Consider the following 16,622-nt stretch of genomic DNA (forward strand, 5'->3'; position numbering starts at 1 on the left):
CAGCACACATTTTGTGGGGCACACAAAAGATAAGGCAACCTTTATCTTTGATTGGACGTTACTTGTTAAGATTAAACAAATTGCTTTAATAAATTTTTGTCAGACAACCAAAAAAGAGAATGAATAAACAATATGACGTTCACAAAAACCTCAGGGGCCATACTTTCAAAAAAAGTTAAGAGATCGTAAGTTCATCAGCCAATCATTGACGACCTTTCAAGCAAAATCCACCAATCATAGACAAGAAAATAGATCGTAAGTATTTACGTTCACTTAGCGAGTTTTGAAAGTATGGTCCCAGCAGTACTACGGGATAATTAGGTTTCTCGTATCGCCAAAAACACCGATTGTCGGAAAGTTTCACAAGCACATCTATTCCACTAATGGCTCTAACTTCTATTCTAGATCCTCTGCTACTACTACTAGTTGATATTCAATAATTTGAAACTTGGAACTTATGTCCAGAAAATGTCAGAACATTTGATGATAATTGTTAAAGAAACTGCTTTGTGAGCGATTAGTTTATATTTGTATTAAAATCTGATATTGATGCAGGCGTGTTATCGACTTCATTTAACAACTAGAAATTAAACGGAAGCCACAAATGAAAGTGCTTAGTGACGCGCTCTCTGACTAGTTGTAAAATTAAAGTAGAAGTTACGATTGGATGGAACTAATGATTTAATAATTAGCCATAATCTGAAAATCAAAACGATTCAACTTAAAATTAACAAACTATATATAGGTTTACTGCCAATTTGTGCCAAGTGCCAACTGTTCGTGGACGTCCGAAGACATTGAACACCAGTCCCTCAAACCGAATTTTCAGAACATGAATCATCTCGAGAAATATTCGAGTTCGAGGGCACAGACAGACATCTTAACGCTAGACAATCGTCGGAACCGTCTTTGAGTTTATCAGTCGAATCTGCCGCGATCTTTTCAGGAGTCTCAGTAAGACGTACCCGCGCTCGCTGCCCAACGTATCTCTGCAAGATGGCTTCCTGTTCAGGGGTGAATTTAGTCTTGGCATGGCAATTTTTAACTGGGTGTGGAGAATCTGCGCCACTTGAAGACTCGCGAGACGATGACTTGGCCTCGATGACAGTCTGTAAGCGTTGAGGCTTGTCTTCGCCTTTGCGGTCGCGAATCGAATCTCGATAGGAACAAAATTTTCCAGGCGGGCACTTCTTGCCACTGTCTAGCGAGTCGGAGATCTGTGTCGGTGAAGACACTCGGCGGTTCTTATTGAGCTGGACAGGGTTCAGTACCATTGGGTTCGTAGTGGACGGAGTTTTGGACCGCACGAGCTTTCTAGGACAGAGACTGCACCGAGACAGCAAGGACAACAAATCACGATGGTACTGCTTTGTGAGAATAGCGTACAGGTAAGGATTAGCACACGAATTTAGCGGATAAAAGAACACTAAAAGAAACTTTGCATGAGTGACGCTGATCAAAGGATAGCCCAGGACTGCAGTTAGGCCGAAAAAGGCAATCGGAGCCCAGCAGGCGAAGTCCGTGAAGACTAATAGAGCCATCCTTTTAGCAACAGTGGTATCGCTCTTACAAGCGTTGATGTTGTTGCGAGTGATGGACCAGTACATGGTAGCATAGCACACACAGATCAGCATAAATGCTGCTCCATTCGCAGCCAGCAACGTCAGCAGGTAGGTCATGGATGCGAAGTTATTCTTTTCCATTGGCAAGCAGATACTGATGGAGAAAATACATAAAAATAGGTTTTACTGGAGTGGCGATTTAACACAGGATATTTATCATTTATGAGAGACTGAAAATTCCGTTTTTCAAGAGCTGTAAACCATAATAGCATGAGTTAATACGTCCAAAACCAAAAATTTTGCCGAGTTAACATGGTCACCCCTGTGTTCCACATTGACTTTGATCGGCAAATGTTAAAAAATCACCTTTCCCGGACTAGCTTTAAATAAGTATACCTATTTTGTCACCTAGTTTTTGAGTAGCTGGAAACTCCAAGCAACGGTAGCGCAGCCATGCAGATGGCATACACCCAGGCCAGAACCATTATCTTTGCGGCAAGGTGCAGGCGCAGACGTTTGTTGAGGTGTATAGCGTACGTGATGGCATACCATCGCTCCAGAGTGATCACGACCAGCGTCACGATAGAGAGCTCCGACCCGAACACCGTCAAGAAGCCAGCTATTTTGCAGCCCCAACCTGACCACAGTAAATCACTTGGGTTCTAAAGTTTTGTATCAGAATACAGTAATCGTAGCCGTGAATCAATGGTATTTTAAAGTTTCGTATCTGTATTAACGACAGTAGTATTATTAACGACACAAGTATTATTAACGACAGTAAGTATTATTAACGACAGTAATCGTCGTTAATATTACTCGTATCTAAAGGCCAAGTAAATAAAGAAACCGTCATTCAACAACTATTCTTTTAGGTAACTATTCCTCCGTGATATCAGGCGCTGATTGATATAAATAAATCACAAGCTTACTTGCTACAAAAACAAGCGTCACATAGAATGAAAAAAGAGTTAATGTAATAAAAATGTATACCCTGTCCATATGTGAATTTACCATAGTAGCGAGACTATGGCAGCTCCTGGACGCTTAATTATTGTTGAGCAACATTTTGGTTTGGGCAATAATATTGAATGTCTAGGTGGCATATTCAGAATTTTCGCCATATATAGGGTGTTTTTTATTATCTTGAAACTATATTGCGCAAACTGGAAAATATTGTGCCATCTAGGGGCAATATTGCACAATATTCGCTCAGTACGTCCCTAGCGGGCGTTACAAGTGGTTTTGTGAACATGAGTCCTCATCATGAAGGGCGACAGAAGCCTTAGCTCCAAACTCTGGGTGATTTTTAATTTAAAAATTATACAAATTGTTTGAAAAAGAACCAGTACGAGATACTGATAAAAAGTGGTCTCACTTCATTTAACAAGAACTAGTCAAGAAACTATTGCATGAATCATTTTTCCCTTTGAGCGAGCTTTTTCTGTTCTATATTTACAACTTTCGGCTGCATAATTATGACACAAAACGATTTATTTTAGCTCAACATTTTGACTAATTTTTAATACTGGCAGGAGGCTGCTTATGCATTTTTGTAGTACATCGGGAGGGGGGCGTGATTACGCAATGTACTGCGCATTCTCTCAATATGGCTCCTTATAGACTCTTAATATCATTGAGCAAACCAAAATATTGCTCCATAACATTGAACGTACAAACGCTGCTTAAGAAATAAAATCGAGCCATTTTCATTCAAATTGCTGCGTGTTTCAATATATTTGTTTCATATTGCTCCCGTAATTCTGCAAACACTGAAAAATAATATTTTTGACTTTTCAGCAGCCATGCTTTAAAAAAAGCTCAGATCCGAAACAGTCCTTCTAAAAATTCTTCTCCGAGAATCTGAGCAGCTTGGAAATCGCGTCATGTACAACCTGCAGCGATTACATCAAAACTAAAGCAGTCATTGCGGCTTTTCCGAAACATTAAGATGCCAAAATCTCAGGAAGTGGACCTGGCCCGAAAAATAACAATGGTATGAAGGTGCCTGTACGACCTAGCAGCAAAATAGCCTAGCATTTCGGTCGCGTCTTTTCAAAGCACCTCTGGAGGGTGGCAATTGCCACCTATTTAAGGCTATTTTGAGAGCTTTTTTAATTAATTTTACGACATTGCCACATGAGCTGCACTTTACAGCGTAAAAACTCAGGGGGAAATTAAAGCGTGTCTGTGTTACCAGCCGCTCATATGGGTTTCACTAAATGAGCGAAACCTAAAATTCATGCTAATAATGAGAGCGGCTTTTGGCAAGGATAGAACTCTAGGTGGTGTAATTTTCCAGCAAATTTTAAACCCCTAGATACAAATTCATCAATCAACTTCTGCAGTCTAGTATAAAGAAACAGGATGAAACATTTTTTATTGCTCAACGGGCCTGAAGCGCTTACAGTAAATGTGATCACTAGCCATCAAAACAATCTAGATATTCGCTCACGAGAACAATAATTAAATTTCATTGTTACCGAAGGCAATTTCGTTGCAGCAAATTCACTATTCCCCTCTTCCACACACACAGCAAACCAGAATGCAAAACAGCAATTTCTCCAATTATTCTTCAATCTACTGGTAACTGTCAATGAAGGAAGTTATTTTGCTGCAGGACTGTTGTCTCTTTTGAATGCTAAAACTGCGTGTCAGAATTTATCACCTCTCTGCCAGTCAAGTGCGTGATTGAAGTAACGGCCTCTGGTATGCATGTCAACTGCCGCGATCATCATAAGGTAGATGCCCATGCACAGGTCGGCCATGGCTAAGTTGCAGATTAGGAACTTGGACACGGTCATCTTGTAGCGGTTGCTGAGAAGCACCACCATCACCGCCAGATTTCCTGACAGAGACAAGAACAATCTTATTGCACGTACGAACACCAACTCGGTAAGTTATTAGTTCAGTGGCCGTGGTTGCTAGCGCTTCAGGTCGAGCTATCTCGCGCCGTCAACTCGGTAAGACTCTGAAGCAATTATTTTATTCCTATATTTTTCACCGAAGTTGCTCTCGAGGGTTTAATGACCCAAATGAAATTTAGTTTTCCGGTTATTTCATTCGAGGACGTAGTGATAGATTTACAACTGTGAGAGAAAAATTTCGAAGTGACGTCGTGGTTTTAACCGTCAATGATTGGCTGATGAACTTACGATCTCTTAACTTTTTTTGAAAGTATAGGCCCTGGTTGCTAGTGGCCGTGGTTGCTAGCGCTTCAGGTCGAGCTATCTCGCGCCGTCAACTCGGTAAGACTCTGAAACAATTACTTTATTCGATCATTACTCAACGAAGTTGCTCTCGAGCATTTAATGAACCAAATGAAATTTAGTTTTCCGGTGATTTCTTTCGAGAACGTAATAATAGATTTACAAACTGTGAGAGAAAAATTTCGAAGTGACGTCGTGGTTTTAAGTTAAATAAAGCGTTGATAAAAGATAGCGTAGATGCTCAAAGTTATTACACTGAGCATACATTAGTGAGAGGTTGGAAATTGAGGGTGCTTAAAAAAACGTCGGGCAATTGATTAAAAGCAGGCTATGGCAGTGACTACAACAATTCAGAGGACAGCTGTCGTGGCAATGACATTTTTTGGGGGGAGCCGGGGCCCAGAAATACTATATTCAGGAGGAAATGTGCCTGCTTATAGGATACAAGGAGAGTTTCAGCCCCTGCAGTATATTAGAGAGCCTGGAAGAAATTAGAGTGTTATTAGAATGGAGTTCATTCGGCATAACCGGTTTAACCTTTTTAGGCACAAGCAATTTTGTTCATGTTGGGATGCACGCTTCTTTGCTAATATAATTTTAAATGTAAGTATTGTTTACTTGCAACCGTCTGTTTGAACTATTATTGTGACGGCCCGATAATAGAACTTGATTCACATTTCCTTGGAAAACCTTAGCCGCCATGGGGCGCTAGTGGGTAAATGATAAGATCAGGATACCGATTTATTTAAGTTAATTTGTCAAAGTGTCTCAATAACCAAAACTTAACAAGTGAAATCACTTTTTATCATTTTTTCAAGAATAGTAACAGCGATTGCACGGCTGATATTGAGCCCAACCATAGTGTCACAGCATTAAGTCAACCATAGTAAGTCAACCACAGTGTCACAGTATTAATTATGTATTAAAGAAACATAATTATTTTTGTAGCGTAGATCAGTTATGAAATTTGCATCTCTCATTAACCTACCGAAGACTGCAGTGATGACGACGAGCCACACGGCGACCCTGAGGCTGAAGTTATGCATGACGTCCTCGCAGGGGTTGAAGGCGTCAGGCTTCGGTAGACACTTCACTGCGTGGTAGTTCTTAGGCAGCTGACCGCATACCACACTTGTCTGGTTACGCGCACTGGACGAACAAAGAGACATTGCCTTTTGAACAAAGATTGATAGGAATGTTAAGAATAAAACGATACTGTAACGAAGTAAAGTTCGATATAAGACACTGAAGTCCGATTTAAAGTGAAATAAAAAAAATTGAAGAGTGTGAAATAAGAAAATATTGCAGAATCTTTGATGATTAATTTGGAATCATTGCGTATGCAGTACGATTTGATTTCAAATTAATCCAGCAACTAGGTGCCATCATTTAGAAAACCTTGCACATCTCAAACTATCGGAAAAAGTTGAAGCAGGCTTATTTTAATATTTGTAGTCATTTTCTCGTGTTTCCTGAGATCCTATGCATTACTGATTTAACTTGATTATTTAAGAATAAAATTTTTCCAGCTGATTGAGAGTGAAGTTGGTGTATTCTACAGTCATCACATATGGATAGAAATTTATGTCCCATTGAAGGCATGATTTCATCAATCTCATCAAAATATCTAACTTTATTTGTCATCACTGACACAAAAGAAACCGTGTGGAAGACGCTGGAGTTGTCCGCATGAACGTTATAACTCGTAGAGTCATACCCGAAGAATTTCGCTCTGAAATTCTCCTGTGGCATTACAGATTGAAATCCATTGTCTTCCAAGAAGTGGTCCTTGGCAAACGGGCCAACGACTCCATCTGACTCAATTATATCAGCGAAGCCTTCCTTATGAGGGAAACCTTCCATTAGGAATTGCGGGAACACGTCAGCGTGTGGGTGGTCAACGGCCGTAGCAGAGGCGTCGGCTTCTGAAGTGATGTTCCTGGCGAGAGTCGGTCACGAAAAAGCTAAAATTACTCGTTTTTTAAGAAGGGTTGTTAATATTAACTTTCATGAACCGATATGTACATCTCAGGAAAACGTTGAACATTTTCTTCCAGGTAATAACATTTTATTTTTAGAACCAGCGAAATATGGAAATATAAATATGATTATTGTAGAAATATGTTGTTCACGTTATTCCCACATTCCACATGAGTCGTCAAATCATAAATTCAGAAGGAGGAAGGAAAAAATCAAAGATTCAATCATATACGAGCATCAGTATCAATCACGGCATTACACAAAAGGGCAAAAAATTACCATGTTTCAGTCTTGGCTGTTCGCACTTTCCTCAGACCCACACCCCGATGATGAGGCCGTACATGCACCGGTGCCACCATGTCGCTCCAGCCGTGCCATTCTTCATGAGACTCTGAGTCGCCGACGCTGGAAGGACCCATACCATCGGCTCCTGCCGCAGCCAGAGGGCGCTGCGTTGGTGGTCGAGCGTTCACCGCTGCTAACTTCGACGACGCGTCGTCTGAGCAATACTTCTCAGAGTGGCGTCGCATCTCTTCCTGAATTAACACGAAAAGAATTTTCAGAAGGAAAGTTCGTTAAAGTATGATATTGTGTTACACACGCTATAAGATCTATCTGGATAAAAATTTCAGGTTAACCTGCTCGGCTGAAAGAAAATCTTTAATTATTCGAGCGAACAAAAAATTCTCAAAGTTTTGAAGTATGGAAGAATGTGGTATATCATGACTTCTCGAACTGAAACTGATGCTAACGTCAATAATTCATGCATGTATGAAGCCGAGACCGAAGTATGTACATTTATTTTTGATAAAACAGTTAGAGAGTTTTTGAACAGTTAGAGTTTTTGAAAGATCAATATGCTACCAGCAGTTCTCCTGCTATATGCTATTTATGAAATATGAAAGGTGGTAAATGGATAAACAATGAAAAGCCAAGAATTAGGTTTTTAGGAAGCATACTTGCTGGCGCTTGTGTTCTTCAGGGTCGTGTATTTTAGGGAACTGGAAGGCACAGCAGTGGTAGCTGTAGGTGAGCTCTGCGCGGTGAATGCCTTTGAAGGAGTACACTGAGGGGAAGGTTCTGAGCGAGAACGTGTCGACCAGAATCAGTGATTCCAGAGACTCCAGACCAACGGTCGGCAGGGACGTAATGGCCGTTCCAGACAAATCCCTGTGGTGGAGACAAGACTCAGGTATTAGTATCTTTTTTTTTTATTTTTCATGCTAAAATAAAATAATTGAGTGACTATAAAATTATTGAATGCAAGGATCTTTTTAAAATCATACCAGTTTCAGCAAGGTAAAGTTAAGCATTTCTAACAAACCCTTGCACGGAATTCATGACATTTTGAAAAGCAAGTTATTGAGCTATTGCATCACGCTTTAAGAAATAGATTTACTGCTGAAGCCGTTACTTTGATTAAAAAATGTAAGTGCAATTTTTGAGAGTGAAAGTAAATTTCAGCGCTTAGTTTCAATAATATTACGGATCCAAAGTTCGATGACATGTTGTGTAATTATATTCTAAGTGTTATTCCAGCTGTATTAATTATTAGCACAGAGTTCAAACTATTCAAATTTGCTACATTTGCTATAAAAGATCTCCTGCATTTTCCCAAACACAGTGAACTGATGAAGCAATAACAACATTTGAAGCGGCACTGTTTACCCGGCATTTTACGTGCACCGAATTGGTTAAAATTGCCGCACTGATTTGGAAGTTACAATATTTTATAATTTACATGTCACACGATATTATTATTTACTACATCCCGATCTTCAATTGCTGAAAAACAGACTGAAACAGCTACATCGACCAAAACAGACAGCCGAGTGGAAGGAAAAACGAACTTTAAGAACAACCGACAATTTTAATGGTTGATAAAGGATGTTCATTTGAAAAACGTTCATTTGAAAAACGAAACTCTCTGAAAACGAAATGCATAATTCGTAAATTTCTTAAGCTGTACAAAAAAATCAAGTGTTTCAATGACGAAAATTGGGCATAAGTGAGTCAAAATTGCATAATACACAATTTTGTAAATATTTTCACCTCATTCCAGCAAAATTGGAATGTATTCATGAGAAGTTTAGTCACCTTAATGAAATATAAGCGTTCTAGATTTAAAGGAAACTCAACCTACATAGACGTGCATTTTTACTAATATTTGCATTTGTTAAAACACTTTACATTTACATTTGTTCAACCCATTGTAAATCGATTACGATTTCTATTTTCTATTAAATTTCTTAAATTTCTATTAAATTTAAGCGATCTAGATTTAAGGGAAACTCAACCTACAAATATACGCATTTTTTTACTAATATTTACATTTATTCAACCCCTCTGAAAAACGTAAACGATTTTCATCAATGATTTATTCATGTAAATTATAATTATTTTTCCATTCGCAAAAGATGATCACCGCTTTTAATTGTCTATAAGATAGAGCGTTATATTGATTGTCATTCAAATTCTGCATTCTCGCGGCGGCTTTACAATATATTTGAATTCTTGGATGCAATGTTCAGCAATTTTTTCAACGTCAGATGAAATTGTCTCAATAAATCGAGTATCGCAGAACGCCCGGCAATTGTTAACATTAGAGTGACGAATCTTTTCCATGGCCGATGGCGGCGAACTTGTCGAACGTCTTGGGTGCGGTACAGACAATATATAATAATAAGACAATATAATGCAGACAATATAATATATATAATAATACGGTATAATGCAATATATAATAATACGGTGCAGACAATATAATAAAGAATAAGAAGAAATGAGCGTACTTACCTTTATTGTTGGTGGTAATGCAAGAATAAATTATATTTCAAATAATTTATTACCTATGATCCAAACGATATAATGTCTTTGTAAAAATATGACTTTTTTACAGACCTTAGTTTTTAGACTTGTTTTGGTCAGTTTTAGAACAAAGCTTGACTCAGCTGATGTCCACAATATTCGTAACCAGAAATAAGCTGCTGGATCAATGAACTAATGAAAAACTCCGCAGCGCCAGCCGATTAATTAACCGACCACGTTCCAAATAACCTTATTTTGAGCAGTGAACGCTCCGTGTGACCTCATATCGAGCAGTTAGTATTGCGTCATTTTGAGCGGTCCCTGTGACCTCATTTTGAGCAGCTAACTCTCGTGTGGACAAATTTATTCAATGGCTACTTATATTTTTAAAAATGTGTTCATAGTAGGCATAAAACTGGGTTTAAAATCTCTTAAGACTTCGTTCAGATGATGGACAGTCTTGCACCCCCCGCCTCCCGATTGGCGCTGGCATCTCATTTTGGATCCATTCTAAGCCAGCGCTCTACATCAGAACGTGCGAGAGGCCGTCGACAGATCTAATGGTCTCCTGCTTTTGAAAGTGAAGGAAGTGTTCTTATCTTAAAAAAGGCTCGAGCTTATGACTAATAGATTTTCATTGGTGCATGGTTTTGGAAGCAAATGAGAATCGAGAAAATTTTCGTACTCGCTGTTCGTTTGACTACGAATTAAAAACTTATAGAAAATACCGGATAGAATCGGGCATAAAACATCGTTAATATTTAAAACCCTAAATTTCATACCGTTTTAATTTTTATCACAATTCCTGGTAATAGAATCGCAAATCTTGGATGCGCACAAGGCAGCTTGAAAAGTTCTGCTAGATTTATTATTTCGCGGTTCAGGGCAGAGCGTCAGCTGCGCCTGAAACGCAACCACTTCCAAGCTGAAAGAAACGCTTAGCCGAAAACAAATCGCCTTTGAACCGTCGGCAAAATGTTTATTTCAAGTGTGCATATAAACGTGATACCCTATCATGAAGGAATTCGTTACAAGTAATTGAATTCAGGAATCATTTATCAGTTCGTTAGAGCGAGTGCGAATGGTGAAGAACATTAATATGAATATGACTGAACATCTGTCGAATAGTCTGAACTGTGCTACTTCTAATATTTCGAACGATTGTGGTGAAAATCATCACAGATAATTCAAAATAACTGGTTGATGGATCAGAAAATTAGAAGGGGCTCATAACAGAAAATTCCTTAAATTTATGAGCATTCGCTGGTGCTTTTGTAGAAAAATGTATATATCAGCAATATTTATTAAATCAAATTTTAGTGCCATTGCTTCGATTTGCGCATTAGGTGCGTTTATGAAAAAGTTTCTTGGAATCTTGGAATATTTGGAATCTTAATGCTTCCTAGTACTTGATTTGCTATTTTTTAAATCTAATTTTGCGTGTTTACACATTTCCACGCGAAATAAGTAGATTAGATTACCAACATTCATTATAAATCTTATTATACATTGATAGCTAAACGGCATTTGCAAATAGTCCCTGTAAAATGTTAATAGAGTTGTGGAGCAACGAAACGGCTCAGTGTTGACAGACACGAACCAAAAGCAAGAAGCAAAACATTCAGTGGAAAAATTTAAAATTTTCTAGGTCAAGGGGACACAAAAACACATAAAAACACAAGTGATAAAAAAAGGTCCAAGCCAATGTAAAAAGTGATTTACTATCTATTTAAAAAAGTATGCCATGTAAATCTAAACGATGGTAGATTGTTCAGTTGCTTGAGTAAGGTTGGGTCTGGCGCCCGCGCTTCTGGCGCAATAAAATGTTTTTAGGAGAAATTTGTGCAAAAGGCGCCTAGCTGCGTATTTATTAGCAGACCTTAAGAGCGAGCATCACTAGTGTTTGTACGAGCCTAGCTCGAGACTTCCAGACGTGTGAAACCGAAGTTTTAAACGGACCGACATTATAACTATACCATCTTCATAACAATAGCGACCTTTACAAGCAATATTGATATGTGTATCTATGATAGAATCAATGCGATGATATGCAGCTAACGGAGTAGAACTAAGAATTTGCGAACAATGCAACGTGTTCTAATAGCTACAGCATTGAAATTAAATTCAAATGTACTTGCAGAACAAAAAAATTAGTGAAGCAGCAAGAAGGATAATGTAATTGGCCATGGTAATTGCCTACGTTGGCGAGCATTAAATGAATGTTTTCTATTCGATGAATCACAAATGCTGATATCTTCCACCACGAGAGTTGGAATCGTGGACGTAAACTTTTTAGCGAATTTTCTCATTTATGGAAAAAAGGCGCTATTGTGCTCGTCATGTCCGTCCGTCCGTCCGTCTGTCCGTGACTTCACGTTTTCGTCGATTTTGAGAAAATGCGCTCTCTGTCCCTCACTGCAGTGAGTACTGAGTTGTATTTTTTCCTGTGAGCCTAATAGTATCAGGATTAAGAATAATAAAAAAAACAAAATTCGTTAAAAATACGTCATTTTAAGAAATTTTACTCACAGCGTCCGGAGACTGCGAAGTCCAGCGAAGGCCAAAGGATGGAGGCGCGTCAAGCGGCGGTTGTTCCTCAGGCTTCTGAAATACGAAGTTAGCCGCTGCTGGTGCATTAAAAATATTATTATTTATGTTCATTATCATTTGAAATACTGATGGATGTTAATGAAGAAATTAAAAATATTTAAACTCGGAGAGCCCATGAGTGAAATAACAGTAGTAAATTAAAATTTAAATAAAATACTAATAGAGAGCAGAACTTTTCTTTCTGAACGTATGGTACATGCATAATGATTATCTGTCGGGTATTAGATTTGTCTAAACTTTGATATGGTTACGGAGGGACTTTCTGGCTCGAAATTTTGGTGTTGTATCATATTTACGTGCATTATGTATCTATGTATGTCCAACAAAGTTTCATTATTCATTGCTTCTTTTTGCATGAAAATTAATGTTTTAGATTCGAAACGCTGTTAATTCATTATTATTATTTGCTAACCTGCCTCTTGATCTACCAACGTCATCTAAAGAATTGGTGAACTCTTTGAAAATTATAAAGTGTTTTCTAATCATTGTATAAATACTCGTACGCCTGTAAATTGCACACTCAGCTTGATATTTCTCAATGCCTCCAGGTAAATACGAAATATAAAGATGAGAATTACGTCAAAATATGTTTTATATGTTATATAGAATAGAATATGTTCGGCACTAGTATCACTTTCATCATTAGTTTATATTGCGAGTTACGAAAAGTAAGGCAACTTGAACTCTAGGGGGGCGAAAAAAAATTATTTGCTTTATATTTTCGGCCATTTTCGTAAAACAATATATATTTAGGCATGGTCGCGATTGTTAGCCATTTAGATTAGAGTTTTCAGCATGCAAATCGCGTGGAAAAAGTCGTAAACGTGCATGCTTTTTGCCAGGTTTTCAAATCCACTGAGACTGAGAGTGCGGTCTGATGATAATTGCTATGAGCTCAAACACAGCCACATTTGCCGTACACCAAGACTATGAGGCAACCGGTCTTGAGTGCTTTATGGAAGAAAACAGCTCTATATTATAATTTTAATACTCTGCATTTCTGCAGGTGGAGGAAGTCTCTGCATAATTGCCGCTCATTAGATTAAATTGAATTGAACATAGTTGCTCTGCACAAGCATTGGGCTCGAAAAAGCAATGCTTGCGGTAAGGATTGCTTTTGAGCTCATTTGATAAATTTGCTGAAGGAAGGAAGCTCTATTGCAGGAAAGTCTTGCATTGTTCGCCTATGGAAGAAAGGAGCTCGGGTGTTGAGCATGTCAGTTGAAGATGACGCTGATGGCAGAATAGACGTCACCAAATAAGAGAAAGCACAACGCCTTTTGCATGTAAGATGAAAACTTTGGCGGATATTTTTGAATGCAAAATATTAAAAAGAAATTTGCTTACTTTCAGCCTTGAAAGGCAGCAGCTCTCGAGAATATTTCGTTAAAATTTAGCGCAGGATGTCGAATTTGAACAGTAATTTATTTACAATACTAATTAAAAAAATAAACATTGACTTTATTCTGAGAAAAAATTTCATACGCATTCAGAAAAGCAGGATGAGAGTTTTAACGACATTTCTAGCTACCTTTAACAACGAAAATTTTTCTAAGAGCTTATTGTTCCAAAGAGCTCATTTTCCCACCGAGTCATGAGTGCACGTCTGACGAACGAATACTCACAGTTTACCAAATTCGGAGCCCAGGAACTCATTTTCGTCGATGCTTTTGAGTCCGTTGTTTGTTAGGAGCCTGAGAAAGGGAAGGAGAAGCTCGGTATATTTTGAGGTTGCCGGCTGGAAACGATGTTGAACGTTTCATGCCATTAGACAAAATTTCAAGCCAGAAATGGCTCAAGAAAACATAGACTGTCGGAGAGGAAACATTCAGAGCTGATAGAACACCGATCAGTAGGGAACTATCTTGACTTGAACGTAAAATAGGATATAAAAGAGCTAAATCTTTAGCTATATATATTTAATGAAAATGTTAGCAATAAAGAATAAATTTAAACTATGAAACGTTTGCACAAAAAGAATTCTTACTCCGACAAATTTGTTGAGATATCTGAACAATTATATTTCAGGTGATTAGTAGCAAATCATTATCAACAATAAGTGTTTAGAAATCCTGCACATTTGGGAAACAATTACTAGTGTAAACCTGATATATATACGTATATGGGAGCGATACTATCAATCTTTAAAGCAAATTATTGATTCATATGACGTTTGATATTGAGAATTAGAAAATAACCCTCGGGTTCCTGCTCTATTTGTTTAAACATGGTTGCCTTAATCATTTCTAATCTTACATAGACAAGTCCGTACCAGTCAACACGATTTCTGATATAAATGCGTACAAAGAAGAGCAATATTAAGGCCGCCTGACACCAGCCAGTCAGGCTGGTGCCGGTGCCACGGCCGGTCTAGAATATCAATCAAATAACCTGGACACGCCACGTCTAGTGAAGCGTCTCTCTTTAGGAAATTGCTGCTCATTGATTTCATATTAATTGTCTTTTTATACTGGAGATATATGATCGATAAAAGAAATACAGTGCTTAAAATGCGATAAATTAGTTATCTGATTAGTAGAAGACACTTTTATGATGCATATTATATGATTTTAAGCGAATTTATGATATTCTACAAGCATCGACTCATTCAATTGATGTCAGTCTACTATAAATCTGAGTGAGATATGACGATAAAAATTGTAAGAAGCTCTAAATTTAGAAACGGAACTCAAATTTTTGTTTTAACTAGAATTCAGAGTTAATTAACGAACAGTCAACTAATCTATACTTGAATAACGTTGTGACCTGTTCAAAGGTGAAACATTCAGCACGATCTTGAAAATATCATTGTGGCAGGTTAATTACAATTACATCTGGTAAAGTGCGTAAACTGCTAAACACTCTGGCCAGACGATAGGTTAATATAATGGTGATGGTATCATCAGAGCCATTCGTCACTGCCAGGGCAGAGCTATAGCGAGACTAACGGCAGTTCTTGGTGCTAGTTAGAACTCACAGCTGTTCGGCCATCACAGAACGGAAGCGATGCTCCAGGCGGGACATCTTGAAGTTCCTCTCGAGGTCTCTGTACAAGACGAAAACTGGATTAATCATTATTAAACAACTTGAAAAAGAGGAAATGGTAAAAATTCATGTAAAATTGGATTAATCTATGTTATTGATAAATAAAACAGTAATAAAAGAGGGAAATGACACACAATCTATACGTTGTCTAGGCCTGTGAGTGAACTCGTTCAAATGAGAACTTAAAAGAAACAGTTTCCAGGAACCAAACATGACAATGTGAACATGCTGACTTTCAACTTTTAGCTAATTAATACATTTTGCAATTTGTTCCTGAGTAAAATAGGTTTGCATAAAATACATAATGTTCTGTATTTCTGGTTTACAATAATAAAAAATTCAATCAAAATAGTTTTTGGACTTGACAAAAAACTTAATCTTCATCAAGGCTGCCTATGTATTCAAACAACCAGAAATTTGGAACAAACATACATATTAAAAATCTGACGAAATAACAAAAAAACTGATAAAACATGAGAAGAAAAGTTAGCAATACTATTCAACTGCACGATGTCAAAGTCACTGAAATGGAAGGGTGACAACAAAAGACAGTTCGATGAGTGTTGATTTTCCTCAAAGGGTGAAGTCTGACTGAGGTCGTCAACATTTTTTCCCCCTTTCACAGCCTGTGAAACTTTTGTGCCTGTCACGGTCGAAGGTGAATGCTATCCTTCGATCACGTGTCTAAAATCAATAAATTAATACCAGTGAATTTTATTGTGTGATTTAAAAGAAGATGTAACCTCTCCACATCGCATCACATATTATAATAAATTCCCGAGAAATTTAAAAGCGAAGAAAACTCCACAAAAATTCAGCATTTCTCTGTTGAAAACGTGAATACGTTTCGTTTGAAACGTGAAGAAAACGTTTCAATAGAGAAATGCTGAATTTTTGTGGAGTTTTCTTCGCTTTTAAATTTCTAGTGAATCTGCGATTCAAGCAATTTAGTGACATTATTACTTGTGTTCGATCAAAATAAATTTCCGATTACAGGGATTAGTTGAACTTAACGCAAGCAGTCATTGGAGTAGCTAAAAAAGTCAGATCCCATGCATCACACAATTTTTCGATCCATGTATTCATCGAAGCTTTCGGAACAGATTAGACAGAAAGAAACGAGTCAATCAATAATCATTCAATTTGGTTTAGGTTGAATTCAATCAAACAACCTGCGAGCAAACACAAATAATTTAAGTACGTGATCGCATAAAAACATTGAAGAAGATGCGAAGAAGAAAAAAATTACGAAGAAGATGCAAGTAAGGAAACTATGGAAATTTCATCGCAATTTCAAGCAATGTTCAGCATTTTAACGAAAGTTCAAACGCAACTAAAAAGTTTAATTATTAATTTTATTGAATTTAAAAACAGTGGAAGTCTCATCGCGCAAAAGAATGCATAATTTTGC

General features: G+C 37.7%; 1 protein-coding gene across 1 annotated transcript in view; it reads right to left on the reverse strand.

Annotated features, from left to right (window-relative positions):
* Positions 1–463: 463 nt before the first annotated feature.
* The window catches only part of LOC108667174 (lutropin-choriogonadotropic hormone receptor), a 43,630-nt gene continuing 27,471 nt past the window's right edge, over positions 464–16,622 (reverse strand). Inside the window, exons 6-15 of the mRNA XM_018154164.2 lie at positions 15,144–15,212; positions 13,792–13,860; positions 12,086–12,160; positions 7,708–7,918; positions 7,028–7,284; positions 6,420–6,707; positions 5,757–5,917; positions 4,228–4,407; positions 1,971–2,199; positions 464–1,716 (exon numbers count right to left, since the gene is read on the reverse strand). Of these exons, the coding sequence (XP_018009653.2) occupies positions 813–1,716; positions 1,971–2,199; positions 4,228–4,407; positions 5,757–5,917; positions 6,420–6,707; positions 7,028–7,284; positions 7,708–7,918; positions 12,086–12,160; positions 13,792–13,860; positions 15,144–15,212 (2,443 nt within the window). The 3' untranslated portion in view covers positions 464–812. The remainder of the gene's footprint in view (positions 1,717–1,970; positions 2,200–4,227; positions 4,408–5,756; positions 5,918–6,419; positions 6,708–7,027; positions 7,285–7,707; positions 7,919–12,085; positions 12,161–13,791; positions 13,861–15,143; positions 15,213–16,622) is intronic.

This window comes from Hyalella azteca, unplaced genomic scaffold (assembly GCF_000764305.2).
Source record: "Hyalella azteca isolate HAZT.00-mixed unplaced genomic scaffold, Hazt_2.0.2 contig12821, whole genome shotgun sequence".
NCBI classification, from domain to species: domain Eukaryota; kingdom Metazoa; phylum Arthropoda; class Malacostraca; order Amphipoda; family Hyalellidae; genus Hyalella; species Hyalella azteca.